General features: G+C 45.1%; 2 protein-coding genes across 12 annotated transcripts in view; one reads left to right on the top strand and one right to left on the bottom strand.

Moving 5' to 3' along the window:
- Nucleotides 1-4,495, bottom strand: part of LOC105284991 (autism susceptibility gene 2 protein-like) — a 39,100-nt gene extending 34,605 nt beyond the window's left edge. For 3 of the 8 annotated variants that reach the window (XR_003407059.1, XM_026972864.1, XM_011348890.3), the window contains exon 1: nt 1,583-4,491. Coding sequence is in view for 7 of the 8 variants with exons in the window: in XM_026972864.1 (XP_026828665.1) it covers nt 1,583-1,993 (411 nt within the window). In the remaining variant the exon portion in view is untranslated. Of the gene's footprint in view, nt 1-1,582 lie in introns of all 8 variants that reach the window. The other 5 variants (XM_011348892.3, XM_026972865.1, XM_011348895.3 and 2 more) reach the window with 4 other exon arrangements.
- Nucleotides 4,496-8,991: 4,496 nt separating this feature from the next.
- Nucleotides 8,992-27,753, top strand: LOC105284992. 4 transcript variants are annotated; one of them, XM_020033481.2, is made up of 13 exons: nt 8,992-9,773; nt 10,834-10,923; nt 15,272-15,444; nt 15,985-16,021; nt 16,632-16,801; nt 17,109-17,294; nt 19,628-19,843; nt 20,079-20,316; nt 20,522-20,860; nt 21,032-21,231; nt 24,827-25,058; nt 25,283-25,751; nt 26,123-26,499. In XM_020033481.2, exons 3-13 carry the CDS (start codon nt 15,376-15,378, stop codon nt 26,166-26,168), a joined length of 2,202 nt encoding a protein of 733 aa, XP_019889040.1. In that variant the 5' UTR covers nt 8,992-9,773; nt 10,834-10,923; nt 15,272-15,375; the 3' UTR covers nt 26,169-26,499. The 4 variants fall into 4 exon arrangements, with proteins under 4 accessions (XP_019889040.1, XP_011347199.1, XP_011347198.1 ...); XM_011348897.3 differs by having other exon boundaries at nt 8,993-9,773; nt 26,373-27,753; XM_011348896.3 differs by lacking the exon at nt 10,834-10,923 and having other exon boundaries at nt 8,993-9,773; nt 26,373-27,753.
- Nucleotides 27,754-27,775: the final 22 nt, after the last annotated feature.

The raw sequence follows: 27,775 nt of genomic DNA, 5'->3' as shown, positions 1-27,775 counted from the left end.
CGCGATTAAGCCGTGACCGAGGTCGGGGACTTGGTGAGAACCAACGTGTTTCCGTAATTCGTTGTAATTCTCTGAATGGAGATCATCCGATCTCGCTGCGCGCAGCAATCAACTTAATCCGTTCGGATACGTTTATCACGAACGAGAAATCTATTCCGTTCTGTTTAATGTACCACTTTTGCGTACACACACATTAGCCCACGCTTGTTTGTTAATACTCTCGGAGCCTGCAATTCTCAATTTTTCTGATCTGACGTTACGTCGTTGGGTAAAGAATGGTATACGTTGCATTCCGTGCAAGTTACTGGCGTATGGCATATTTTCTTCATTAGAATACGCTGCATACAAAATGTAATTTAAATCACGATATTTGCCTGCTATAAAGTTCGTCAAATAAAATTTGGAAAGTTGGAAATTTGAAGGGTGAGAAATTGATTCAGCTATTTTCAAGCATCAAACGTTTGATCCAGTTAAAAAATTGCCAATAAGTTCTACAATCATTTAAATGTCTTTAAAATGTCTTTAGAATGCCAACAATGAAAAGTGTCTTACCACACTAATAAGCTTTCCTCGAAAACATAGAATTGAATGATAATCTACTGTGAATTTGTGGATTAAGAGAAAATAGTGGTCGATCTTTTGTACGAAAAAAGGAATGCCGCTTTCATTCCCAATTGACAACTGTGTCATTGACCAGACTGTTATTGTGACACACGGCGCAGTCGAAAACAATGGAACTGCTCTTTTGGACCGTGCCATCTATCATTCCGTGATCAAAAAAGATGGACTCTCTCTACTTTTTCTTCAAAATGCGTTGTCATGTTCGGAAACGCGGAAAGCTTAAGACCAGTAAAATTTTTATTTACATTTGCTACGTAACTTTGGACAGAAACGCTAAAAGTATTTCACTTTCTCAAGGAGTTTCTCGATAGATACTTTGCGCCCGATATCTAAACTGCCATATTAAAGATATTTTTAAAAATTGATGTAACCTTGTATTGTTGTTGATGGGCAATTCGTGTTACTGCACAGAGCAAATATGTGAATAAAGCCGAAACGATTGACAGGATTCTCATTCAGAGGCGATGTTTACGAAATGTAAATGTTTGAAGAATAATTCAAGGAAACAGCTCGTATTTTGTCAACTAAAAGCCAGAAATTATTCAATTATAGACATTCTGCATGTCACTGAATTCAGGAAAGCCCACTTAAAGATGTCATAAACAAAATGACATTTACTTTTGTTCATAACGTCGGGCATTTATTCGGCAGACCGTTTGGTCCGACTATCTTCCCTCCGTACAACCCGAAACCTAAACAATCCGAATCGAGACGGCTGGACTATCAACGCCTTTCAAGTCGACCTCTTCGAGTTCAAAACAAACATTTCCAGCTCGCAATTCATAGACGCGCGGTTCGTGCATGCCCGAACGTAATCTCCGAATCGAGAAGAGCCGTGAGAAAGAACATACACCGATGAGGTGTACGCAAGAAGCGTGTAAAGCGTTTTTAGGTTAAGTAGGTGCGAGCGACGCGAGTCGCCGCGCCAAGGGGACGCGCGGATTCGCGCGGTGCCGCTCACCTCGAGGTCGTCGTACGTGCGGAAGGCGAGGATGGCGAATCCATCGATAATGTCCTCCTCGAAGGGTGGCTCCTTCTGGTTAGCGGCCGCGAGAGAAGACTTCTTGCGGTGCCTGGAGGGTCGTGGCGGCCTGGGCGGCCGCGAGTGGCCGTCCCGCGGATGACCGGTCTTGGCACCGAGTCCGAGTCCGAGGCCGAGACCGCCGCCGCCGCCGGCGGGGTCCTCGTCCTCGCCGCTGTGACTGTCCTCCTCGTCGTTCGGCGGCCGTTGCCGCGATTGCTGCGACTGTTGCTGCTGCTGCTGCTGTTGCTGCTGCTTCGCGGTGGCCAGGCTCTCCCTCTGCGCCAGCATGCGCTGCGCCCGCTCCCGTCGGCGAGTCTTCTGGCTACGCTGCTTCGCTTCGATCTCCATGACGTTCGCGCGATCACCACGGCACTGAACTCACTAAAAGAGGTCCACTAGATAGGCTAGCAGCGCGTTATCACCCGCGGCGCGCGATGTCCTCTTCAACAAGCCGGTCAACGTAGACGTACGTTGGCACGGACGAGAGCGACGACGGAGCCGACGAGCACGACAATGATGGAGGGAATGCGGGAACAGATGACAGCGACGACGACTGTGGCAGCCTCGTCGTGCATTCTACGGTCGTCTCGACCGATGGGAAGCGGGACGGAGGAGGGAGGAACGAGAGAAAGAAAAGTGAGGAAGGGAAAGGGAGGGCGCGAGAGAGAGAACCGGGAAAAGGACGGAGGGAAAGAAAGGAAGACGATGGGCGAAGGGGCGCAGGGCACTGGCGGGGAGAGAGGACGATGGTAGGGAGAGACGAGGTAGAAGGGACAGGGCAGGGAGGAGAGAAAGAGAGAGGAGCGCGCCACACAACTGCCTCGGGATACGCGCACTCACGAGAGAGACGTTGCCGTCGGCAACGCATGCACGCACGCACCGTCGCCGCGTACTCGCTTGTACGCGCGTAAACGCCGGGAGCCTCGGTGTCCCTTGGCGCGGCGGCTCGTCAAACGAGTCCTGTCGCTCGCGGTGCGATGCGTATCCGCGATACCGCGAGGCGAGCACACAAGAGCCGAGCACACTGCTCACGACGCGGCACGGCACGATGTCACATCGATCGCGCGGTGGTCGAGGATGAGGAGAGAGTAGTCCGGGTGCGTGTGGCGAGGAGGCACGCGAGAAACACGCACGCAGGGCGGACAGATACGAGAGAGAGATGAAGAGGCAGACAGGCAGGGAGGGAGACGGAGAGACCGCGCGCGAGTCAAGCGGGCAAGAGCGAGCGAGCGAGCGAGCGAGAGAGAGAGAGAGAGAGAGAGAGAGAGAGCACGTACACAAATGCACACACTGAGAACGGAACGCGCCGCGTTGAGCGAGCACACTTTAGCACACCGAGAGCGCGTACGTAGAAATCGGAGGAGCTACTCTCTGGTGCCAACTCCCGGAGAGTAGAGACCAGATGCGCTCGACACACCAACGGTTATTATCATCCGCACGGGCGCACCAGCACCCGCGGATTTACGCACCACGGCCTAGCCTATCCTCGTTTTGAATCACTGCGAACCGCAGAGCCTCCCGCACGAGAAGCACGCACGGCTGATGTGAGCGGTGCAACTCGATCACACCGCAGCGGGGCTGCCGTTTCCACTTTCCGTTCTCGCCCTCCTCGTAGCCGCGGGACTACGCGCCGTTATCATCTCCTCCTCGTCGCGTTATCGCGCCACCGCGATCACGTTTCTCTTCTTCCCTCTTCTTCCTCCTCTTCTTCTCCGCCGTCTCCTCCTGCCCCGCCGCGTCGCCTCCACCGTTTCCTCCTCGCCACCGTCGTCGTTCGTCCGCGAGACGACGACGTCGTCGTCCACCGCCGTTCAGCACACCTACTGCCACCACTACTACTACCGGCGGCCGCTGGCCGTCGTCCTCCCGTCCTCGCGACGTCACGTCTCGCGCACCGCCTTACGTCTGCGGGCAACAGCAGCGTGTCTCCTCGTGCGTCCGTCCGTCCGTCCGTCCGTCCGACTGACTGACTGACTGACCGATTGGCTGGCTGGTTGGTTGGTTGGCGCAGCGCGGCCGCGGCGCCTTTATCGTTGTCGTCGCAGCACGGCGGTGCCAGCACCGCGACTCGCCGCCGTCGGACGCATCCCGCGAGGAGGGCACGTAGCGCACCGATTGTTTGGAATGGCGGATCGAACGGGCACGCACGGTTGCCGCATCTTGCGGTGTAAAAATGGCCGCACCGACCTGTCTACCTGCTCGTTTCTGCCTTGCTCTCGTCTACCTAGCTAGATGACGGACCGATCGACCGGCTGACTAACCGACTGATTGGCTGTCCATCCGTCCCTCTCTGCCTTTGGCTCCCGACAGACCGTTTCAGCAGCCGCGGACGCGGGCGTACACACAGGCAGCGCACGACGTCGCCGTGTCACGGGACGGTGATGCGCGCCGTCGCTGGCGCATCGTCGCCCTCATCCGCAATTTTCACGGTACACGAGTACATTACACGTTGCTAGTGTACACGGGCCTACCGAGAACAGTATCACTCAAGGAGGGGGGGAGGGGAAGAGAGAGAGAGGAATGTTGGGACAGACGAAGCGAGAGCCGCGATCCACGGCGAATGGCACACGCCCCAAATTACGCGCGAACCACGCGATTTCGCCACCGCTGATGCTGGCCGCGTCTGTCGATGACGTTCGCGTTTACCCGGTCGTGCATTTCTGTCATCCGTCCGGCCGCCTATCGTTGTCTCTGTCACGCCACCGACCACCGTGGGAATATGGCGTACTGTCTTACTCGGTTCCACGGACGGAGCATACGCACGACCAGAACGGAAAGTCGCACTACCGTATATATCCTCTCGTCCGTGGCTCTCGCCACGACACGGGGCGCTGCTTTGCCCTATCTCTCCTCTTCTTTTCCTCCCCAGTATCCGCTCCCCCTTCTCCAATTGCTCCGATTTGGCATTTCACTTTAGAGATTTCTAGGCACTTTACATTTTCCCCCTAGGTAATGGAACGCGCGTCCCGACTTGTAACAGCCCGCAACGACGAGTGTTGCCCTCTAGCATCATTCTTGATATAAATTTATTACGCCAGATGGCGGAACTTGCCCGCGGCAGTCATATCGTTTTTCGATACATACTTTATAGCGGTATTTTTAATAGAGTGTAATTGCATACACAGATATACTGTGGTAAATAACTTATTAGTGAACATAATTTTATTCAAAAACTATAAGAAATTGTTATTTAGTTGTGACAGCGTATATTATAAAAGACATATATTATTTATAGTTTCTTTTTTTACAAACATGACAAGAAACAACAAATATGATGTTTCTTTTGTGTGTTACCATGATGTATTTTTGCAACGAGTATCGATGTTTATTCTATTGATACATGATAATTTTACAAACGTTGAACGTAGATCTACGTTTTATCATTAAACTACTACTGAATGAAAACTTCTCTAAACCGAGTTCTACAATGAGAATTTAAGGCATAAATTTAAGCTTTAAGTTTTAAACTGTAAGACCAATTTTTGACCAATCACAATTGAATGTGAAAAAAGAAAGCAACTGTGATTAATCGATTTCTTATGGTTTAAAGCTTAAGCTTAAGTTTCATACCTTAAATTCTCATTGTAGACTTCAATTATCACTTCAACACCCAACGTTCGCAGTCGGTGACATCACCTACATGTCTCTTTCCCGCATCGTCGGTTAAACCGCACCTGGAAAGGTGCGCCTCCTTTGAACCAGTTCGCGGGAGCAATTACGCCCGCTTTTGCGCGAGAGCGTGTCTCGCCGTATTCCGCGAATCGCGCGTTCATTTCTCGCGGCCGGTTTTGGAAATCCACATGTTTTCAAATCCATATAGGTAAACCAGTCGTGACTTCTAAACCTGCTAGAACTACCCACGTGCATGTATAAAGTGCATAAAAAACGTCCACGAAAATAATATTATATAATTGTCTGCAGACGCAAAATTGGTTGTGTGATATCTTCTTACTCTCGAGACATTAATTAAATCACGCCACAATTTCATATCTTTCCTGTCTCGGTACATTTTATCACTAAGCAGGTTCCGCAATGAGAGTTTAAGGCATAAAAATTTAATCTTTAAGGTTTAAGTTAATAAGAAATTGACCAATCGCAGTTAAATGTGAAAGAAGAAATCGACAGTGATTGGTCAATTTATTATGGGTTAAAGTTTGAAGCTTAAGTTTTGTACCTTAAATTCTCATTGTAGAACTCGCTTGAGCTACAACTCAACACTTACACGTGTCAAATATTATGCCGCGAATATAGCTGCAAGTCAACAGTCGAGATTCATTCACCTTGGCGACTTTTCGCGGGAATCAACGCGAATGGCGCGAAAATCTTTTCGCTGCACCGTCATTAGCGTACTCGCAACATTTGCTATTGACATTGACATCGTTTCTCCGATATATCAACTTCATTATGCGCATTAGCATCGAGATTAATGCGCGTGTTTCCATTTCAAGGTTCCTTCGGTAACTTATTCGATCTACTTGCACAATTCGCGCCGCAGAAATCGGATTGCCATCAAGGAAAGCCAGAGAATTGTGATCGTAGATGCGGGGAGAGCGGCAAGGCACAGTAGATGTATTTCGTTTCATTGTGTCTGGCCGCTCGTTGTTGACTTACGATTCGCGTGTCGACGCAAACCACATTTCGATGTTATCGCGCAATTTGCATGCGCTGGCACTGATTGTTAGATACGCCACTTGCCATGAATGAATTAAGATCGATGAATGTTTACATGATATTTTAATTGATGATCAGCGTTGATCGAACTTTTTAAGCGTGTAGACCACATCGTCTGGCTAGCTCGGTTTTGTGAGATGAATCTATTGGGTCGTCCGGAAAGTTCGTGCCGATTTTGAAGGAAAATTCAAAGGCAACATTTTTTTATGTCGATAAATATTTATTGACTTATGTATGCACCGTTTTGTTTCACAACTTTTGTCCATCTTTCACGCAACTGGAAGATTCCATTCTCCCAGAACTTCTTAGGTTTCTCGGCGAAAAACTCCTCAAGGTGATTTTTTATGTCGATCAAAGAGTTGAAGTTCTTGCCGCTAAGGGAATTTTGCACAGACCTAAATAAGTGAAAGTCTGAAGGTGCAATGTCTGGTGAATACGGTGGGTGAGGTAGCACATCCCAGCCAAACTCCAACAATTTTTGTCGGGTAGTCAAAGAAACATGAGGTCTGGCATTGTCCTGATGGAACACGACGCCCTTCCTATTAGCTAATTCTGGACGTTTTTCCTGAATCGCTGTCTTTAATTCGTCCAGTTGCGAGCAGTACTTATCTGCATTTATCGTTTGGTTGTGTGGTAGGAGCTCATAATATAGGATTCCTTTCCAATCCCACCAGACACAGAGCATGACTTTTTTTGGATGAAGGCCGGCTTTCGGAGTGGTTAATGCTGGTTCATTTCGCTTACCCCAGGATCTTTTTCGTTCTACATTGTTGTAAATGATCCATTTTTCGTCACCCGTCACTAATTGCTTCAAAAATGGTACGTTTCGTTGCGCTTGTACAGCGAGTCGCAGATGGAAATGCGATCCATTAAATTTTTTCGGCCAAGTTATGCGGAACCCATACATCATAGCGACTTACGTAACCAAGCTTCACTACATGATCGTGGACAGTGGTTTTCGATATTTTCAGTATCTCTGCTAATTCACGTGTCGTGTAGCGCGGGTTATTCTCGATCAGTGTCTTGAGTTGGTCATCATCAGTAGTAGAGGGTTTGCCCGAGCGTTCTTGGTCTTTAAGGTTAAAATCATCAGCTCTAAACTTAGCGAACCACTTACGTACGGTTCTTTCAGCTAAAGCGCCTTCTTCGTAAACAGAACATATCGAATTTGTTGCTTGTGAGGCATTTTTGCCTTTCCGGTAATAGAAAAGCGTCTAAAATGTTCTTTGTTTTCTTCCATCTTCAAAAGAGTACAAAACTGACACGAATCAATTAATCTGAAACAACTTTTTTCCTAAAGATGCGCTGAAATGTCACCTTTAAGCATATGTATATAAATCGTATGTTTTCAATAACATTGATATGTTCAGACATGTTCCAACGCCATCTATTAAAAATCGGCACGAACTTTCCGGACGACCCAATATTTGCGGTAGCCAAGTGACTTGCGCGCAATTAATCGAAACGCGGCGCCGTTACGCGTCACGTAATATATGACAGCACGAGGTATAAACCGGAGATAATGGCAAGTACGCACAGAGCCGCCATTCAGCGGCCTAATGACGGCAATAATCCTCATTGCGAGTCACTGTTGACGACAAATAGAGCAGATCGACATACTATCGACTCGCTGCGAACGTTGCTCGGTAATTGTGCGCAGAGTCATGCGGATCTCGATCGATCTGCGGTAATCAAGGATAGTTTATCGATGTTGATAGTTTATATTGATGCACCGCAGATTAATCACAATAGCGATGATACGTACGTCGTCTGCTGAGATCAACCTTGCACAATTGCGCGATGTCGTTCTCCACGCGTGAACGGCGAGGACGCGATTGGACGCTAGTGGGACATGAAGGTGATGTATCCCGATTATGAGCACGGCTGAATCATTCGCGTGCCGAATCCGCGCGCGATATAAGGCATTCGGCCGAGACGCGCGCGCGTTTGCATATTAACGGCCTCGCGCGGACGCGCTAAGAATGGGCCTCTGAAAACACATCCGCGGACGCGATTGAGCGAGGCCGGAATGTACCTACTTTATCGCGATGGCTCCATTTGGGAACGCCTCGCTAAAACTGCGCGCGCGTTCGAGATTCAGAGTCGCGTACTTAAATCTGGCAAGTTTTTAGGACACATTTTATTTGTTCGTGTCACTGGCTACTTTTAGCAAATTAGATAATTCGTAAAATACATTACTTGATGTTATAATTTTATTATTTTGACGTGAATACGTCTTATAACTCGATGGATGCCAATTTGAAAAGTTGAGCGAGACGCGTGACGAAATTTCTTTCATTCAATTTTAATATACAGTCTCATTTTAATTATAATTATAATATATAGGGTATCTCACTTTATCTTATTATAATATACAAGGTCTCGACTTTTGATTTGAATATATAGGGTGTCCGGTTTTAATTGACCAACCCGAAAAACTTGTTTTGTGATTCTAAAAATTTTACACGATAAATTAATATTAATTTATTTATTCTGATGATTAACATGACGTATTCACGTTAAAAACTTGCGGCCGTGTCCCGATACAGCCTACCCCACTTTTTTCTAGTGTATTTTATTATTTTATCATATTCTGCGAAGATTATGCGATATGATTAGTTTCTTCTAATTATATTGTTTTTTTATCTTTTTTGTCTATTTCAATTCTCCAAGTATCCAAGTATAACAAAATGCGGTTTGTAGATCGAAGTATACAAAAGAGTTTCAAGGCGGTTGCGAGGTTTAGCAGGTCAATGGGACGTTAATCTCCGTCTCTCGTGTCGATATCTCTGATTGGACGAACGCCATAGTTGGCAGAGATACACAATGTTTGCCGATTTGGGTGTGTATGTACTCTGTCTCGTGTACGCGCTGTACGTACGTATTTACAGTGACTTCGCCCAGTCGATTCTTCTACTATTCGATATTTCGCTCCGACATATTTCGCTTCGATGCAAGACGACAGTAAAATTGCTTAATCTATAAAAAAAACGGTTTATGTATGTGCAAACACAATATTTGATCTTGACGAACTAATAAAGTTGCGTCAAAATCTGAAGACGACTGTTAAGGAAGTGTTCCACATAGGTGACGGTCAACGAATCGCGCGCTTCGGGGCGCCGCACCTGCTAGACTCGATCCTGATCATGCCCGGTGGATCCGTCAGAAAGTACTCGACGGCCGGACAGTATCGCGAGCGCTGGCGCGAGAGCACGCGGCGCGAGTAAGTCTCGTTGAGTACTTTCGTTTCGCGCGTCGCGTCGTGAGCAACGCTCGCTCGCTCGCGCTCGCGGTGCATCGTTCATCGTCATCAAGTCGCCTTACTCGGTTAATTCGATTAATTCACGAAGAGGAAACGACAATCTCGAATCTCCGGACATTGTGTTAACTCATTCGAAAATTTGCAGATCGACCGTTTTGAGGATAAGCGCAATTGCGCGAATTACGAAGAGTGTAGGTGAGTGCAAATATCATCGCGCTTTTTCTCTCTTTTTTTGGTCTCTTTAGCTCTTAATTTTAATTTCCCTCCGTCCTTTTGATGCCCCGGACTCTTTTACCAATGCGTACGTGCATTTCGCGTTTCCAAGAAAGGATCGGCCGACGCATCGTGGCGAATGGCTTTTCCTCGAGGATATTACGCGAGTGGCATTGTCAGCCTCTTACATAACGTGTTGCCGCGCTGCCGTGCTGCAGCAGGAGCGATGAGAATCTTCCCAGTGCAGCGTGAGTGTAGAAGGTGCATTTTCATCCGCGATAAATCGCGACTTTTGATCCGCGGCGTGATTTTTCGCGCGACGTCGCCCGATCTGATAACGATCGACGGCACGGATCCGCTGTGAATGTAGTGTCCAAACTCTGTATTTGGCGTGAAAGCTGAGATACCGTCACTGATAGATCTTCAGTGTCGCGCGGTCCTAAAATGGATCCTCGAGCGTGCGATTTCTCTCTCGAACGAGCCCGCTTCGCACTGTCAACCAAAATGGCGACGTCCTTGGCGAGGTCACGTGTCCACCGTGTAGTATCCATGCCGCTTGCCGAGTCGTTATTCCATTTGCTCGCGGCGCTTTTCGCGCGTTGAAATCACCGCGAATGCGCCGGCGGCCGGCGATTCAAACATCAGCGCGCGCGCGCCGCGCGTTTTATCTCCATCTATTTACTTAAGGATCCGTTTCGCCTAAGGACCTGTGCCGATTTAATCTTCCATTTTAGAATTTTTGTCAAACCGGTGAAAATCTGATGAAATTAATCGCGCGCGAGATCGGTGAAACTTTATTAGAGTTATAATCCTCCGAAGAAGTATAAGTGCGCGTTCGCGACTTTTCTCTCTTGGAAATTATATGTTAAGCACTCTTATATATAATAGCAGTATCGCGAAATTATGAAAGAAATGTAAAAGACATAAAGAACTTCGCTATGTTGTTCATTTTAATTTACAATATCTTCGTAGAAGAGACAAAATTGATTAAGCTAATTCTTCTTTGCATTACCATAATTTTTGTGAATTCATCCTATTTTAGACAAAGTACGCAAAATGTCACGGACGGTATTTCAAGCTGTTCGCTTTTACGCGCTGACGCATCCCTGACGTCACATGCATATCCAATAAGGTGAGACTAACATGGTTGTACCACGGTTTACCAAAGGAGTGTGCTGCCAATGCAGATTACATGCTTCTCCTCTTAGATCTGTTCATCAACTGCAGCATTACATTCATGAGATATACTTAACACAGCCTTTCAATTCTTTTGTTGTCTAATTGTATGGTACAGCCACCACTAATTGTTACGTCACACAACTGCAAAGATTTACAATTAACAATATCAAATAAATTAATCCTCGCTAACAGACATCATGTGGTAAATCTACTTTGTTCATTGCGGACTTTCATGAAGCGCTTAGAAACATATTGACCGGTATTTCATAGTAACGCGTGTATCCGTTCGAAAACCGCACTTTATTCACCTTAGGATCATAGATCCTACGGGTAGAAAAAAATCTAAATACTCATTACTAAATACTTACCTGTCCACGGTGCGAGGTGGGGAGAACGCGTGCGTAATTCCAACCGCAAGGACGCAAGTGTTCAGAGGCGTAGGCAAAGCTCTTTTTAAAGCAGATTAAATTACTCCGCTCGATGGATCCATCACGGCGGAGCGGCGGCGATTAAGGGGGTATTCTAGTGTAGCATGTCAGAAAAATCGAATTTTTTTTTGGCATATTTTGCAAGTATATGGTATGGAAAATATGTCTGCGAGAAGATTTAGCCCGATTCGCAAAATTAACAAAGTAATAGCACCTAATAGAAAATAACCTCTGGCGCGCGCTCGGCGGTTGGACCGCGCGGCACACAACAGAGCATTGTGTTAGTATTTTAGGTAGGATCGGAAGATCGTTATTCTTTGAAGGTCGTACGTTTGAATTGGAGCCTTTGTATAGTACAGGTTATATGGTACAATGAATCTCTAAATTCATTGATTTGGACTTTTGCTCCAAAACATCTCCATGCTGGTGTGAAAGTTGTTGAAATAGCAACATTCTTGGCAGTTATAATTTTCAATAAAGGATTTATGCCAATTTTCAAACTTATGAACGTGATGGGAGTTAGTATTGGTCAGCAAGCGGTGATGTACGCAAACTCCCGGAACGAAGCTCGCATCACCCGCTCGGAGCGGCGCTCCACTAACTTCTCTCGAGATCAGAGAATGAATCGCAGGGAAGAGAGATCAGCTCTGCAGGACTTCTACGAACAAGAGGAATGTCCCCTGTATGGCCCTGGACTAGCCGATTGATCGTAAGTAACATTATCTCTATGTAATCAGTATGAAAAACTTTAAACGTGTTTTTCTCGAAACCATGTTTTTCAAATTGGTTCCCATGATATCTCAAAAACCAGTTAATCAATTGACTCAGGCTTTTGCACACATCTTCAGTATATGCGTGGCTATAGCCCCTACCACAATCAAATCGAAATATTGTTTTTTGGAATTTCTACAGCCCTTCAATGGTGAAAAAAATGGCACAAATCGAAACTTAATTTTCTCAATGAAGTCATGTTTTAAATTTTCAACATTTGTTTTTCATTCTGGTACCTGCTATAGCCACACTCATACTAATTAAGAATCTCTTTGGTTTTTTTGTTTCAGATGAGCAGAACAGCTGAAATCATGGGAACCATGGACCAACTTTTTTTTCATGTTCTTATTTAATATCATGTGCAGCGCTTATTTATAGTTATTGTCTACTACAAAAATTTGGAAACATACACCAAATATGTATGAATAAGCAGGGAAAACCCTGCCTCAAAAAACCTTATACTTTTTTCAAAAAAAATTCACCAAAATAGCATACAAATTTTACTTTTACACTAGAATACCCCCTTAAGATGATCGGGTTAGGCGCACGAGATGCCTGGCATAATTGCTGTTAACGCAACGAAACGTTAAGAAAGTGATACATCGCACTGATACCCTCATTAGTATTAACTCTCACCGTGATTAGAAGATTTAATTGTGAAATCTTTTTTTATTACGCCGGTCTATACTGTTATTACTGCACCAGGCTGTTTCTCGTACTGATACTCCCCTACTTCCATTACCCAGCATGCTAGTTTTGTTCCTAACGTTCCGTGAAATTATGAGAAAAGCGTGCAGTGAAAGAGATATTCATATCGAAATTTATATATAAAGAACTCTATAATCATTTTAATCATCTTTATCTCCATCCTTGTAGAGAAAAAAGAAACGAACACTTAGCAGGATTGACTGAGCTAATAATCTGAGCACACATAAGTACATACGCGAATGAGGAACAAAATTATTATTTTCCATCAAGATATAATTTAATGGCTGATTATCGTCAAAGATAATTACTCTTTCCAGTTTGTAGAGCTATCACTCGAACTTCAAACAGCAATCGTACTTCAATCGCGCGTCGATTATCCTTTCAGACGAACGGACCATCGCGATTGGACTCCGTTCAAGGACTCGGAAACGATGACTTGGAAAAGTGTGGCTGGCTCACGCCAGTTACGCCATTGATATAGGGCAACCGGCCGTGCGTGGTACACGCGTGTCTTTAGCCATCTTGCGCGCGCGATATCGTATCGCGCGGACCATATCGAGGTGGTCCCGACCACAGGCCCGCGTGCCACCGCGGCCTTCAGCTTCCACGCGGAGAGAGCTTCCCGATGAATTATTGCCGCTCCTCGTCTACGCGCGGACCCTCGTGTTCCTCACATAGGAGTCGGCACAACGGAAGAATGAGAAGGGAGATACCTCTGCGTCTGCGACCGCAAGACTAATGTTTGGAATTCAAATGAGTCGTCATTAATACCAAATCAAACGCAATTCTCTAAAAGCTTTTCTTCTTGATCGATCACGACTCGCAGAATATTCATTCGTCTTGCTGTTTGCGAGAAAACGTTATTTCACCGAAACCACACGGCGAACACCTTCGCCGATCAAAGTTTTCTCTTTTATTGCATCTTCAATCTGCCTCGTGTTGACCATCAAATGCTTTCAAATGTTTTCATCGAATATTGCACAAACTGTGCCTTCCATCAGCTTTTCCTATAGTTAATAAGAAAAGCTCTATGTTAATCAGAAATGAATATTCAATCAAGATATATAGAATCCTGCAGATTTTAATTTGATTAATATATTAGGGGTGTGATTTAGTTTTAAGGGTTTTTTTTGCTCAAAAACGCATGTATTTAAATATGATAATGAATGAATACCTTAATCAAAATATTTTCCTTCGTTTTCTATAACTTTTTCCCATCTTTCTGGCAAGAGATGGATTCCACCACGATAAAATCACTCTTCTTTTCAGTTGATCCATTCGTCGACGAATTTTCGCACTTCTTCCAAATTATGAAAGTGTGTATCCTCTAAAGCGTCTTGCATCGACCGGAACAAATAATAATCGCATGGAGCAATGTCCGGAGAATACGCGGGGTGCGGTAAGACTTGCCATTCAAGCTCTAATAGTGTTTCTTTCACTGATAACGCAACGTCAGGTCGAGCGTTGTCATGAAGAAGAATCACTTTCCGTCGTTTACTCGCAATTGGTGGTCGTTTTTGGTCCAATGCTTGCTTCGACTTGTACAATTGGTGTCGATAACGATCAGCCGTGACAGTCTCATGCGGATTTAACAGCTCATAGTACACTATCCCACCAAATACAGAGCATTACTTTTGAACCGTGAATATTGCGTCTCGGAGTGGATGTTGATGGTTCGCCTGGATCCACCCATGATTTTCTGCGTTTCGGATTATCAAAATAGATCCACTTTTCATCCCCAGTAACAATCCGAGACAAAAGACTTCTTTTTTTGCCTGGCGATCAACGAAATGCAAATGTTCAAATGGCACTTTCCGATAATTGATGTCGAACCCATTTCCCTTCTTTCTGAATTTTTCCCATTTCATGTAAATGTTTGGTAACTGTTGTACGATCAACATTTAATGCTCTGGCAAGTTCTGAAGTGGATCGTGTTGGATTTTCGTGCAATAATGCTTGGAAATCTGCATTTTCAAGCTTTCTTGGTTGTCCCGAGCGTTCTTTGTCCTTCACATCAGTATCAGCACTTTTAAAGCGTCTAAACCAGTATTCACACGTCTTAATTGATGGGGCAGAATCACCATAAGTTTCCACAAGAATTCTATAACCGTCAGCCGCAGTTTTGTTGTGATTAAAAAACAAAAGCAACGCATGTCGAAAATGCTCTTTCGGATTTTTACGATGATATAAACACGACTGTTATTGCATCTATTGCTATAATGCTACTAAATGTGATGGATAATGTGAACACTGTAAGAAAGAACAGTTATCGGAAACAGCTATTGGAACAAACTGACACTACAGCCATCTGTTGCAAAACCCTCAAAACTAAATCACACTCCTAATAATTATAGAAATACTGTCTATCGTCTGCAATTAATTATTGTTGCACAGGAATGTCATCACCGATGGTGGTTCGTCAGTTGGATTCCCGCTCGCAATGATGCTGATCAAGTGGCCTGGGAAAAACAACAGGATTTCGTAGTAGACATGATTGAATGATGGAGGTGATTTCGACACGCCGATACGAGGCCCGTCCACCGGCAAACACCCACTCCTCTATTCTCGTGAGTAACATTTTCTCTGACCCCGTGAGCGCATTTTCTCAGATGCGTTTCTCCTTCAGGATCGCATATCGCAGCAATTATCATGCTTGGCACAATTTTCTATTCTAGATAGATTTGTTGCCGTTAACTTGCCGTGTGAGATAGTTCTACTTGATAGCTTTTTCCGCTTACGTTAATTCAACTGCAATTCCTTACAAACTTTCTGTTCAGTCGAGTTTATATTCGATTAGTTGTTCGATTGCAATTTGCTTAGTTGTGTTGATCCATTTTCTGTTGATTGTTCATTCATGCATTCGTTAAGGTTGATCTTATTTCATGTTAACGTCCCAGCCGGGTCGGAATCTGCCAAGTGTCGGTCAGGAGTTTAGTCGCGTGTAACATGGAGTAAGAAAGTGGTTACGGCGAAGTTATTTGCGGTAGACGTACTTCTCGCGATACGTAACTTCTCCGGAATGTCCTTAGCCGAAAGGAATTGCTTCTTCGCTCCTCCGACGCTCTCGCTCGTAAGCGGATTTACATACGTATTGTTTCCTTTTTCAGGTTGACCCTGAGAACTCTGTGGCATTAATCAAAGAAGGTAAATTCCTTTAACAGAAATGTTAATCTACGAACAGTAATAGTAACTCGACGTCGCTGTAAACTGAAGATAAATGCGAAGCTATTCACATCGACATAACTGACAATCCGCAAAGAAAAGATCTGGATGTGTTGATGACGTTGAATGACAGACTAAATGACATTCACTCTAAAAGCTTTTAGTATTTGGTGCAGTCCAAAATCGTATCTGTGTCAAACCTTTATTTTTATTGTTCAAATAAAAGATTAGATATCGCGAGCTGAAACTTCCTGGAAGCGCAAAGCAACGTAAGCATCTTCTCTGGCCGTTTCCGTTTGCTTTCTTTGGCAAACATCGCGATTGCAGAGGTAACTGTTCGCTTGGCGCATAGCTATTGTTTCGCTCGTTCGGCGTAGTTCGAAGTGCCCGTGAAGGCGCGACAACAACGTTACTACGACACGAGGCACAAAGGAGACTTCTCCTCCGCGTTTCCCGCATCACCCCCTTGTCAACTCATCAGCCGCGTTTTACGCCCGCTTGTTCGAGACCGAGAAATTGGTTTTGCGCAACGGTGCCCGATATCGCGAACTGGAATGCTCGCTGAGAAAGAACAATCGCTTCCGGCTTTCAGAGGAATGGGAGACCCGCAAGAAAAAGGAGATCACCACCACGCGGCAAATAGAGACCAGGGTGAAACGGCAAGTTGTCCTCGAAGATGGCGAGGTTGTCGTCGACTCCGGACCCCTAGTTACAACGAACACAACCGAGGACGTCGAACAACAGGAGCATACAACTCAGGAGGTTTGCATTGAAAATATCGGATCAAACTTTTTCCAATTTGTTTCTTGTTTTACGTTATATTTTCATCTGCTTTTGCACATAGTGCGAAAAGGGATGCCGATTTCTATTTCTGGTTATAGGAATATATTCATGGAACGATAGATTTAATGAGAAGCAATTGCGACAGCTTCTTTTCACTACTTTTGCGACACGTGTCTATTGTCCATTGATTCTGCATACATTTGCGTATCAGAATGGTACTCGGCATCCTTTGTAGTATCACGCGCGCTTACCGAACGTGCTTTTAACGTGTGCGACCGGTGTTTAGAGACGCACGACCGGGGATCAGCCGCAGGAGGTCGACTGGCGGCCGGCGGCAGGTGGTATTGTAACCGGAAATGGCGGCAACATCGTGCAAAAGGAGCTCAACGAGACGGTGGTGAGGAGCCGTGAGGAGATCGAGGAGAGACTCGAGACGGAGGATCGTCAACAGTTGGGAGATATCTCGGACGAGGTATATATTGCACACGCGACACACCCACACCCTGAATTCCACCTGCGCGTGCCGCAGGGAATGCCATGCACATTCTCTTTCCTGGCATCGGGCGCAACGCGAAAAGGTCGCGTTGTTTGTTCTTTAAGGACCCGTCCCATCTGATAGCTCGCGCGTGTTGTTGCGCTGGTAGAGACGCGTCTTAGCTCTCGACGAGATTTGGTCAGCACGGCACTGGATGCTCATGTCGTTACGAAATGATTTCAGGAGATAGGATAAGAAAGGAGGAGCTTTCTTTGGAAAATTTCTGTCAATTTCAGCAAAGAGAAAAAATACAATGGGTTTTATGGATGCTAAAGAGCGCAAAAGAGATAATAAGTATATTTCGGCGTAAATTAAGTATATTACTTTGATGTTTATGTTTATGTCCGTCATGCTAAGAGCAACGTATAATTTGTATTTCGTCTCGAATGAGATAATGATAATGATAATGATACGTCACGTACATTTACGTGCGTGTTTGCATGTATGAATCAATTGAAGAATAGTATAAAAAGCATAGAGAAAAAAAGGTTCCCCGCCACCCCCGACATCGATCTATGCAACATGCAATCGCACCCACGACAGTCGCAAAGAGATTTCACAAACCTCGCGGACATACCCAGATTGCGAAAGACAGGGCAACGGGTATGTACGCGAAAGACGTTCTCGCGTGCGTGAACGATTCAGAATAGAAGAGGTCGAATCGTTCTGGATGAAGAAGACGAAGGTAGGACGGAGTTAAACGGCGAACGCGGTTGGCGAAGAGAGAAAGAGAGAGAAAGCGAATAGGAGAAGGAGAACGACGGAGAGCGCGAGAAAGAGAGAGAAAGAAAGAGAGGGAAAGGGATCTCAAGAAGTGGAAGTCGATGATCTCTCGATTTTGCTCTCCCTTCACCCAATGGCGATGAAGGAGCCGCGAGATGCCACAGCCTCACAGTCTCTCAGCAGCTGTTTCGTCTCGCCCGAGTGCCATCAGCCGCGAGTTCATCCGCGGATTGAGTGTCCGTCCCGCGTTCGTTCTCGTCGGCGAAATCGGTGGAATCGCGTCACCCGTGCGACGTCGACGCGATACGTCTACCTCTTCTTCATGCGGTCCTCCTGCCGGCCCGCCTGGCCTCTCGCAATCCGCAACCTCGGGATTCCTTGGTCATCGTCGTCCCACTGGACCAGTCGTCCTCGCTTGAGAGATGCCGGGATAACCGCTCGCAAAGCACGCTTCGCTTAATCGGACACGACGTATCATTCGACGTCGGGACGTGTCGTTCCTTTTTCTAGCGAAACGAAAGGTATTAATAATCGTGTTCAACAGTCGCGTTGAAGTTGGATCGGTTGATCGCGAACTGGTCCTGGAGTGCATGATGCGTTGCTGCAAGTAGACCAGAATTACCAGGGTACGATTGAAGGCAAATGTCACACGGTGAACAGCTTTCCTGACTGTGTATCGCTAACGATTCGTCATGCTCGTCATCGTCCTCGATGTGCATGGACACCAAGACGTTCTCTTAACGAAGGTCGGAGAATCGTGTCGCGTCATCATCGTAACCGGCGCTTTGCATAATTTTTAATTTATTTCTCGGTTTAATGGTTTAGCAAGGCTCACGCACGCTCGGGTTACGAAACATTAATCTTGTTTCAGGAAAATTGACAAGGTCACTGGAAAGGTTGCCAGCATCAAACTTATTAGATACAGCGTTTTAGAGAAGAGACGTAAATGTATATACAATAAAAATGACTGTAACAGCTTTCATTGAAATTGAAAGAAGTCAAACATCCTGATTTCATTAAAACGCGAACCAACAATTTTTTTGAAATTATGGCATTAAAATACGAGCTGTTTTATCCGGACCAATTATTCATCGCAGAGAATTTTATTATACATGAGACATGAGGTAGTTATTTGTCAGAAGGGATAACCAGTAATTATCATTACTCCTCTATCTCTCTCTCTCGTTATCAAGTCAAAGTAATCTAGATGCTATCTACGTACATATATGCTCATTTATTAAAATTCATTTCATAGACCGTCATAAGTTTCTGGCTTATCGTGCCTCTGATCAGTTCGTGTGCATCTACCAGTGTGCGATTGCGTGCACTTGCTCCATTACAACTGTTCTTGAACGTTGCACCCCTCCCTAAATGCGGTACATTTTTGCGGAAGAGAGAAGGAAAGAGGCAAAGCCGGACCAGCCGGTTTATCACGACGAGATTTCGGAATATATGTATACATCATGGGGAGAGAGATTTTTGGCGATAGTGTCTGGTGTCTGGCGCGAGCATGCGACGGGGTTAATGTGTGCGCGTCCGGTTTTCAGGCATACCAGAAGGCGGTGCGTAGCAATAGAGGTGACTTGCGAGTCGCTCTCGCCGAATCTTCAAAACAGTTGGCGCCGCAGTCCGGTCCACGGGTCATTCAGCACACGACTAGGTCAAACAAGGTCATCGACACCGAGAAAACCTTAGAAAGAAAAGAACTGAAGGCTGATGGATTAATCGTTACTGAGAAGAAGCAAACGGTCGAGCACGAGGAGGTGAGTCGCTACAGCAAAAACTGACTTAGACCTCCGCGGACTTTTATATATTCGCTTTTTTTCTTCCTTATTTGGATTTATCTCTGCAAAATATTTGCAAATCTGATCAAGTCAGATATACAAAACATATTGCTACGTGATATAATTATTTTTATACTTATATAACATCATTAAAAGAAGAATAAATTATACGATGGAGGAAAAATGGTAAATATTGCAATTGTTTTTGTTTCAGATTAACGACGACGAAGTTCCAGACGACGGGAAGAACGACGACCCTTCCGAAACTAAGAAGGAAAGCTCACAAAAGTACATCAAGAAGAGAGAAGAGGACGTTGTGGACTACATCTCGGCCGGCGAGAGAGTCGGCCGAGAGATGCGCTACGTCGCCGAGACAACTGAAGGAGAACGAATAGGCGACTGGTCACCATCACCAACGGGTATGCGGACGACTCGTCTTCACAAACATTCCGGTACGTTGCTTTTCTTCATTAATTTATTATCATTGTGTTCAAGTCTTCACGAATGACTGACCATATCAATCCGCGATTTTGCATAATATTGACTGACGAGACATTATTAATTTAATTTTAAGAAATAAAAGTTTAGAGAATGGATCGAGATATTCTTCTGTGCATCCAACTCTCTATTAAAAAGAAACACTGCAAATTATTACAGGTTTCCCGGATGCCGCTCGGAAAGATGCTCTGACGAAGAAGCCATTGGACCTGGAGGAAGAGGACGAGGCGAGAAAATTCGAGACATCGAAGTGGCTGGAAAGCCACTTTGGCAGTGACTCGCGTTCCTCCCACGGATCTCTCGACGCTGACGAGTCTCCTCTTCCAACCGGCACGAACACGAGCTATATCAATGTTACTATGAAATCTTATACGCCGAAAGAACGGGAACATCAGAACGTAAGCTCCAGCCGCTATCAACGACGTACTCGAGACTCGGACTCGCCTTCAGGATATTTTCACGGAATCAGCGAGTGGTCGGAACGATATCAAGGAAAAGGTATGGAGAAGATAATTTTATAGTAATAATAATTAATAATGGATATATTACTATAAGAAGTTTGTATTTTCAGCTTTATATTTTTTGTTTATATCTATCGTAACTTTCTTTTAACAAGTATTAGATTATGCGCTTTTTAAATAAGATACGAACATGATATATTCTGTGTAGAGAAACATGCACGATCGGGTTCACCAGTTCGATATGTGGAATCTCCTCGTGCTAATGGACATGCCCATGGGCATAAGAGAAATCAAGTTGAATCATCATATACCAAGACTTACGAATCGTTTCGCCGTGAATATCAAGATTCCATTGAGGAACGACAGCGAACACCTTCGCCGCCAATTCGCCGAAGATCAAAAGAACAAGTAAGATTTCGTTGAAGATTTCTTTGTTGATGGCATTTATCATACTATGAGTAGTTCGTGAATAAATAATATATGTGTAAGAGGCGAAAAATAACTAGGAGACTGCCTTAGATTTGAACTCGAACTCTCCGGGATCCCTGGTTCACACGCCTAGGTCTTAGGCTGTACGGCCAATACTCCTACTGTTGTGATCAACTTGTTTTCATTCCGATCCTCTATACGACCTGTCGGTCTCGACTATCTTTCCAGATCTTACAGCTCGGCCAGCCTGACATTACATTCGTCCCCGAATGTCTCCAAATCGTCGGTTCACTCCACTTGAGTCCCTCCCAACCTCCATTTTTGGTTCACTCTTCCGAGTCCCTCCCAACCTCCATTTTTGGTTCACTCTTCCGAGTCCCTCCCAACATCCATTTTTGGTTCACTCCTCTGAGTCCTTCCCAATCTCCATGTTGGTTCACTCCTCTGAGTCCTTCCCAATCTCCATGTTGGTTCACTCCTCTGAGTCCGTCCCGACCTCCATGTTCAGGCTTCACTACCGGCCAGCTGCTTCTCAACTCCCTCCTCTCCGAGGGGTAGCGGATGAATCTCAACCGTCTTCGAGGGGTAGCGGATTTTATCCCACTTCTGAATTGTAAGAGGCGAAAAATAACTAGGAGACTGCCTTAGATTTGAACTCGAACTCTCCGGGATCCCTGGTTCACACGCTTAGGTCTTAGGCTGTACGGCCCATACTCCTACTGTTGTGATCAACTTGTTTTCATTCCGATCCTCTATACGACCTGTCAGTCTCGACTATCTTTCCAGATCTTACAGCTCGGCCAGCCTGACATTACATTCGTCCCCGAATGTCTCCAAATCGTCGGTTCACTCCACTTGAGTCCCTCCCAACCTCCATTTTTGGTTCACTCTTCCGAGTCCCTCCCAACCTCCATTTTTGGTTCACTCTTCCGAGTCCCTCCCAACATCCATTTTTGGTTCACTCCTCTGAGTCCTTCCCAATCTCCATGTTGGTTCACTCCTCTGAGTCCTTCCCAATCTCCATGTTGGTTCACTCCTCTGAGTCCGTCCCGACCTCCATGTTCAGGCTTCACTACCGGCCAGCTGCTTCTCAACTCCCTCCTCTCCGAGGGGTAGCGGATGAATCTCAACTGTCTTCGAGGGGTAGCGGATTTTATCCCACTTCTGAATTTTAATAGGCGAAAAATAACTAGGAGACTGCCTTAGATTTGAACTCGAACTCTCCGGGATCCCTGGTTTACACGCTTAGGTCTTAGGCTGTACGGCCCATACTCCTACTGTTGTGATCAACTTGTTTTCATTCCGATCCTCTATACGACCTGTCAGTCTCGACTATCTTTCCAGATCTTACAGCTCGGCCAGCCTGACATTACATTCGTCCCCGAATGTCTCCAAATCGTCGGTTCACTCCACTTGAGTCCCTCCCAACCTCCATTTTTGGTTCACTCTTCCGAGTCCCTCCCAACATCCATTTTTGGTTCACTCCTCTGAGTCCTTCCCAATCTCCATGTTGGTTCACTCCTCTGAGTCCTTCCCAATCTCCATGTTGGTTCACTCCTCTGAGTCCGTCCCGACCTCCATGTTCAGGCTTCACTACCGGCCAGCTGCTTCTCAACTCCCTCCTCTCCGAGGGGTAGCGGATGAATCTCAACCGTCTTCGAGGGGTAGCGGATTTTATCCCACTTCTGAATTGTAAGAGGCGAAAAATAACTAGGAGACTGCCTTAGATTTGAACTCGAACTCTCCGGGATCCCTGGTTCACACGCTTAGGTCTTAGGCTGTACGGCCCATACTCCTACTGTTGTGATCAACTTGTTTTCATTCCGATCCTCTATACGACCTGTCAGTCTCGACTATCTTTCCAGATCTTACAGCTCGGCCAGCCTGACATTACATTCGTCCCCGAATGTCTCCAAATCGTCGGTTCACTCCACTTGAGTCCCTCCCAACCTCCATTTTTGGTTCACTCTTCCGAGTCCCTCCCAACATCCATTTTTGGTTCACTCCTCTGAGTCCTTCCCAATCTCCATGTTGGTTCACTCCTCTGAGTCCTTCCCAATCTCCATGTTGGTTCACTCCTCTGAGTCCGTCCCGACCTCCATGTTCAGGCTTCACTACCGGCCAGCTGCTTCTCAACTCCCTCCTCTCCGAGGGGTAGCGGATGAATCTCAACCGTCTTCGAGGGGTAGCGGATTTTATCCCACTTCTGAATTGTAAGAGGCGAAAAATAACTAGGAGACTGCCTTAGATTTGAACTCGAACTCTCCGGGATCCCTGGTTCACACGCTTAGGTCTTAGGCTGTACGGCCCATACTCCTACTGTTGTGATCAACTTGTTTTCATTCCGATCCTCTATACGACCTGTCAGTCTCGACTATCTTTCCAGATCTTACAGCTCGGCCAGCCTGACATTACATTCGTCCCCGAATGTCTCCAAATCGTCGGTTCACTCCACTTGAGTCCCTCCCAACCTCCATTTTTGGTTCACTCTTCCGAGTCCCTCCCAACCTCCATTTTTGGTTCACTCTTCCGAGTCCCTCCCAACATCCATTTTTGGTTCACTCCTCTGAGTCCTTCCCAATCTCCATGTTGGTTCACTCCTCTGAGTCCTTCCCAATCTCCATGTTGGTTCACTCCTCTGAGTCCGTCCCGACCTCCATGTTCAGGCTTCACTACCGGCCAGCTGCTTCTCAACTCCCTCCTCTCCGAGGGGTAGCGGATGAATCTCAACCGTCTTCGAGGGGTAGCGGATTTTATCCCACTTCTGAATTGTAAGAGGCGAAAAATAACTAGGAGACTGCCTTAGATTTGAACTCGAACTCTCCGGGATCCCTGGTTCACACGCCTAGGTCTTAGGCTGTACGGCCCATACTCCTACTGTTGTGATCAACTTGTTTTCATTCCGATCCTCTATACGACCTGTCGGTCTCGACTATCTTTCCAGATCTTACAGCTCGGCCAGCCTGACATTACATTCGTCCCCGAATGTCTCCAAATCGTCGGTTCACTCCACTTGAGTCCCTCCCAACCTCCATTTTTGGTTCACTCTTCTGAGTCCCTCCCAACCTCCATTTTTGGTTCACTCCTCTGAGTCCTTTCCAATCTCCATGTTGGTTCACTCCTCTGAGTCCATCCCGACCTCCATGTTCAGGCTTCACTACCGGCCAGCTGCTTCTCAACTCCCTCCTCTCCGAGGGGTAGCGGATGAATCTCAACTGTCTTCGAGGGGTAGCGGATTTTATCCCACTTCTGAATTGTAAGAGGCGAAAAATAACTAGGAGACTGCCTTAGATTTGAACTCGAACTCTCCGGAATCCCTGGTTCACACGCTTAGGTCTTAGGCTGTACGGCCAATACTCCTACTGTTGTGATCAACTTGTTTTCATTCCGCTCCTCTATACGACCTGTCAGTCTCGACTATCTTTCCAGATCTTACATATGTATAAATTATACAAAGGTTTTTAATCTATAGGCTGCAAATTTAATCTATTTAATTATTAAAGATATTGCATGATCAGCTGATTCGCATAATTACAAAAATAAGATAATTGATAATTATTGATTTCTTGTATAGTGGACAAAATCTGAAGAAAAGATCAATTTAAATGAACCGTCGTCAGGGCGCACTTCAAGTCCTATACACGTGGTGCAAAGAACCTGGGAAAGTCGTAATCGCGATACTCAAAGACAGACTCCTGAACGCGATAATTACAAGAACAGTTTGCCACGATCACGATCAATTTCACCAAGATCGCCGATAAGTAATCGCGAGGAGAAAAAATCTGACACGCCACGAGCGTCGAAAAGTAAGTTTTTCTTCAAGATTAATCAACAAAGAAGCGAAGAAAATGAATTATAATTACATCAAGATGGTAAAAGTCGCTCCAGACATTATCGCCAAACTGAAGAACAATAAAACTAACAATAAAGATAGAAAATTGTAACATTAATTATATTAAAAAATTGATTAAGTTAACATGAACATTATCATTGTTTGCACATTAAATACTATTATGAAACATGCTTACAGGTACCGGCTCTAAATACAAGATTGGCGAATCTTTTCGGAAGTTGGTGGGCAAATTACGTTCAGCTAGCACGGAACGGAAGAACAAGCGAGGAGCTGGTTCAACCTCACAATTGACGCAGACTGACGACAACGGTCCGACTTATCTGCAATACAACGTGATCGATAGAAACATTCCCTTTGTTAGTGAAAAAAACGCGACGGAGGACAAACCGCCGGAAAGGCCGCCGCGGTCGCCGCGAAACGCATCGAACAAAGTCATCAAAACGAATGCGTCAAGAGCATCCGATCATGTTATTCAGGAACAATGGCAACGCAGCGAATCTACTCCTCCACCCCTGCAGAGGTACTACCTGGGCGAGGATCCCTTTGGCGGCAGTATTTACGGGCGTGAAAAAGGGTACGAAGATGGCAGAGAGCGGCACCGACACGGAAGACCGCGCGGTAAAATTGCCGTAGATTCCGAGTACAGGTAATCGAAATATTCGATATATGACATAATTATTGAAAAAAGAGACAAATTTTGGCTGATAAGTCACGTCTCCAGTCACGTTTAAATCACTTTGCAACTGATATCCCTCGCGTTTATTTAAACAATTAATAGGTGAAAATGTGCTTGATCTGGACCACTTACATATATATATATATATATATATATACACTCATATATCGATAAAGTCCACAAGGTGTTCGCTAGAAATGACGCAGCGTCTGGAGAATATTTCACGCTTTCGTGTATCGTCAGTGAAAATTTGTCTCTCCGTATACATTAGAAAGTGTTAAGCTATGAATAGACGAATAAGTGACACATTCGCTATCTCATATCGCTCATGGCCGCCAAAGACGAAGTAGTTATACAAGCTTCAAGAGCCAAAGTGCGAACGCCTAAATTGGTCAGCTTGGGTATCCTTAAGTCGCAAGTCTCGTCGAATACATGCTTCGATCTCGGGTGAAGGCTGCATGAAGGGAGTCGCATGAACCAAACGCATACAATATGTACATGGCTCGCTAGGCTCATTCGATCGTCGCCGTAACCGACGAGAGAAAGTCCACGCGATTTGGAAATCATCTCTCGGAAACGACCGCGTTTCAGCGTTGCCTCCAGCTCCCTCGGCAGATTTAGTAAGTCCACTAGCAGATTGGTCGGCGATCACGAGAGAGAGGAGCATTTCCGGTCCACCCAGACGTTACCGCGGAATCTGCACTCTGGCAGCAGCGGACAATCGACTCGCTCGCAGGCGGCATCGCAAATCAGACGACACCACGCCGTTCACACGAACGTCAATAAATACGGTGCGCCCAGCAAGTTAGGTCAGCAGCACAGCAGCATGATCAACATATCGATCAAGAACACAGTGAACACATCACCCAAAGTGAACGCGACGCCGGCATACAGCACGCTCCAGCCACCACCGAAACCGGAACGGACGTACAAGTCGTCATTGTCGCGTAGTAAAAGCTTTAACGTTGAAGCCGATAAGAACGGCGTGGATGCACCAGCACAACCGCCTTACACCTCGAACTTACACTTAAATCGGTTGAACGAGACACCGCCGCTGAAAAGCCCCGGGATCCTTGCCAGCATCAGTCGTAGTAATAGGGATCTGCTAAGAGATGATAAATATTGAGGTGGTTATCAATTGACGCAGCATTGTGACTACAATTCAGACGCTGAAATGCACTGTTGTTTCTTCCCTGATACGTACACGTAAAGATTCTTCTCAAAACGCAAACAGTATACATTTAGTATGAGCGAAGAAAGTTGCAAGTGCAGTAAATCAATAAATTGCATACATTTTACGTATATTAGTACAGATGATCTAACGCGCTTCCGGTAAACTTGTATCTTGAGTTTAGCTTTATACTATTCAATGATTGTCTACTTTTTCTAATTTTTCTTCAACTGCGTCATTGATGGCCACTGATGGTTGTTTAGTTATAAATATACCTAATAAAATGCAAACTCTTTTCCTTATAAAACAGTTGACGTTGTTCCCACATTATTACTCATGCTACATTATGTGTTCTAATGTGGAGTTATTTATTTGTATCAGATCAAATACGTTCAGAATCGATCATGTAGGAAATGAAATAGAACTGATGATAATTATTGAATATCTTTGAATATTCAAAAGTATTTTATATATTTTTAAGATTTACGTGCCACGTATTTTTGAATAAAATTAAATCATTGATATTTTTAGAAAAGGAATGTGTGAAGACCATTAACTACGTCATTTATTAATTTTAATATCATGTACAGGGTGCCTCATACCCGTATTTTTACTGTATTTTGATATGTTTTTAAAACAATTTACGGTATATTTTTTATTAACGATTAGATATTAAATTGATTAAACAAAAATAGTAAAAAGATATCGAATATGAGACCCCTTCTATATGTAATATAATACATAATTTTTTATAACAACTCACAAGTTTTATATGAATATATTATTTATATTGTTTATTCTGTTGATTTACAATAATATAAAT

This window comes from Ooceraea biroi, chromosome 10 (genome assembly GCF_003672135.1).
Source record: "Ooceraea biroi isolate clonal line C1 chromosome 10, Obir_v5.4, whole genome shotgun sequence".
Lineage (NCBI taxonomy): Eukaryota > Metazoa > Arthropoda > Insecta > Hymenoptera > Formicidae > Ooceraea > Ooceraea biroi.
This window is presented reverse-complemented; position numbering and strand designations above follow the sequence as displayed.

Bases quoted from the DNA above. Each gene is read 5' to 3' on its own strand.
- LOC105284992 (XM_011348896.3), top strand. From the start codon at position 15,376: ATGATGGAGGTGATTTCGACACGCCGATACGAGGCCCGTCCACCGGCA. The intron at 16,022-16,631 runs GTAAATTCCTTT...TCCGGCTTTCAG, and splicing joins TGTGGCATTAATCAAAGAAG to AGGAATGGGAGACCCGCAAG. The intron at 20,317-20,521 runs GTACGTTGCTTT...AAATTATTACAG, and splicing joins TCGTCTTCACAAACATTCCG to GTTTCCCGGATGCCGCTCGG.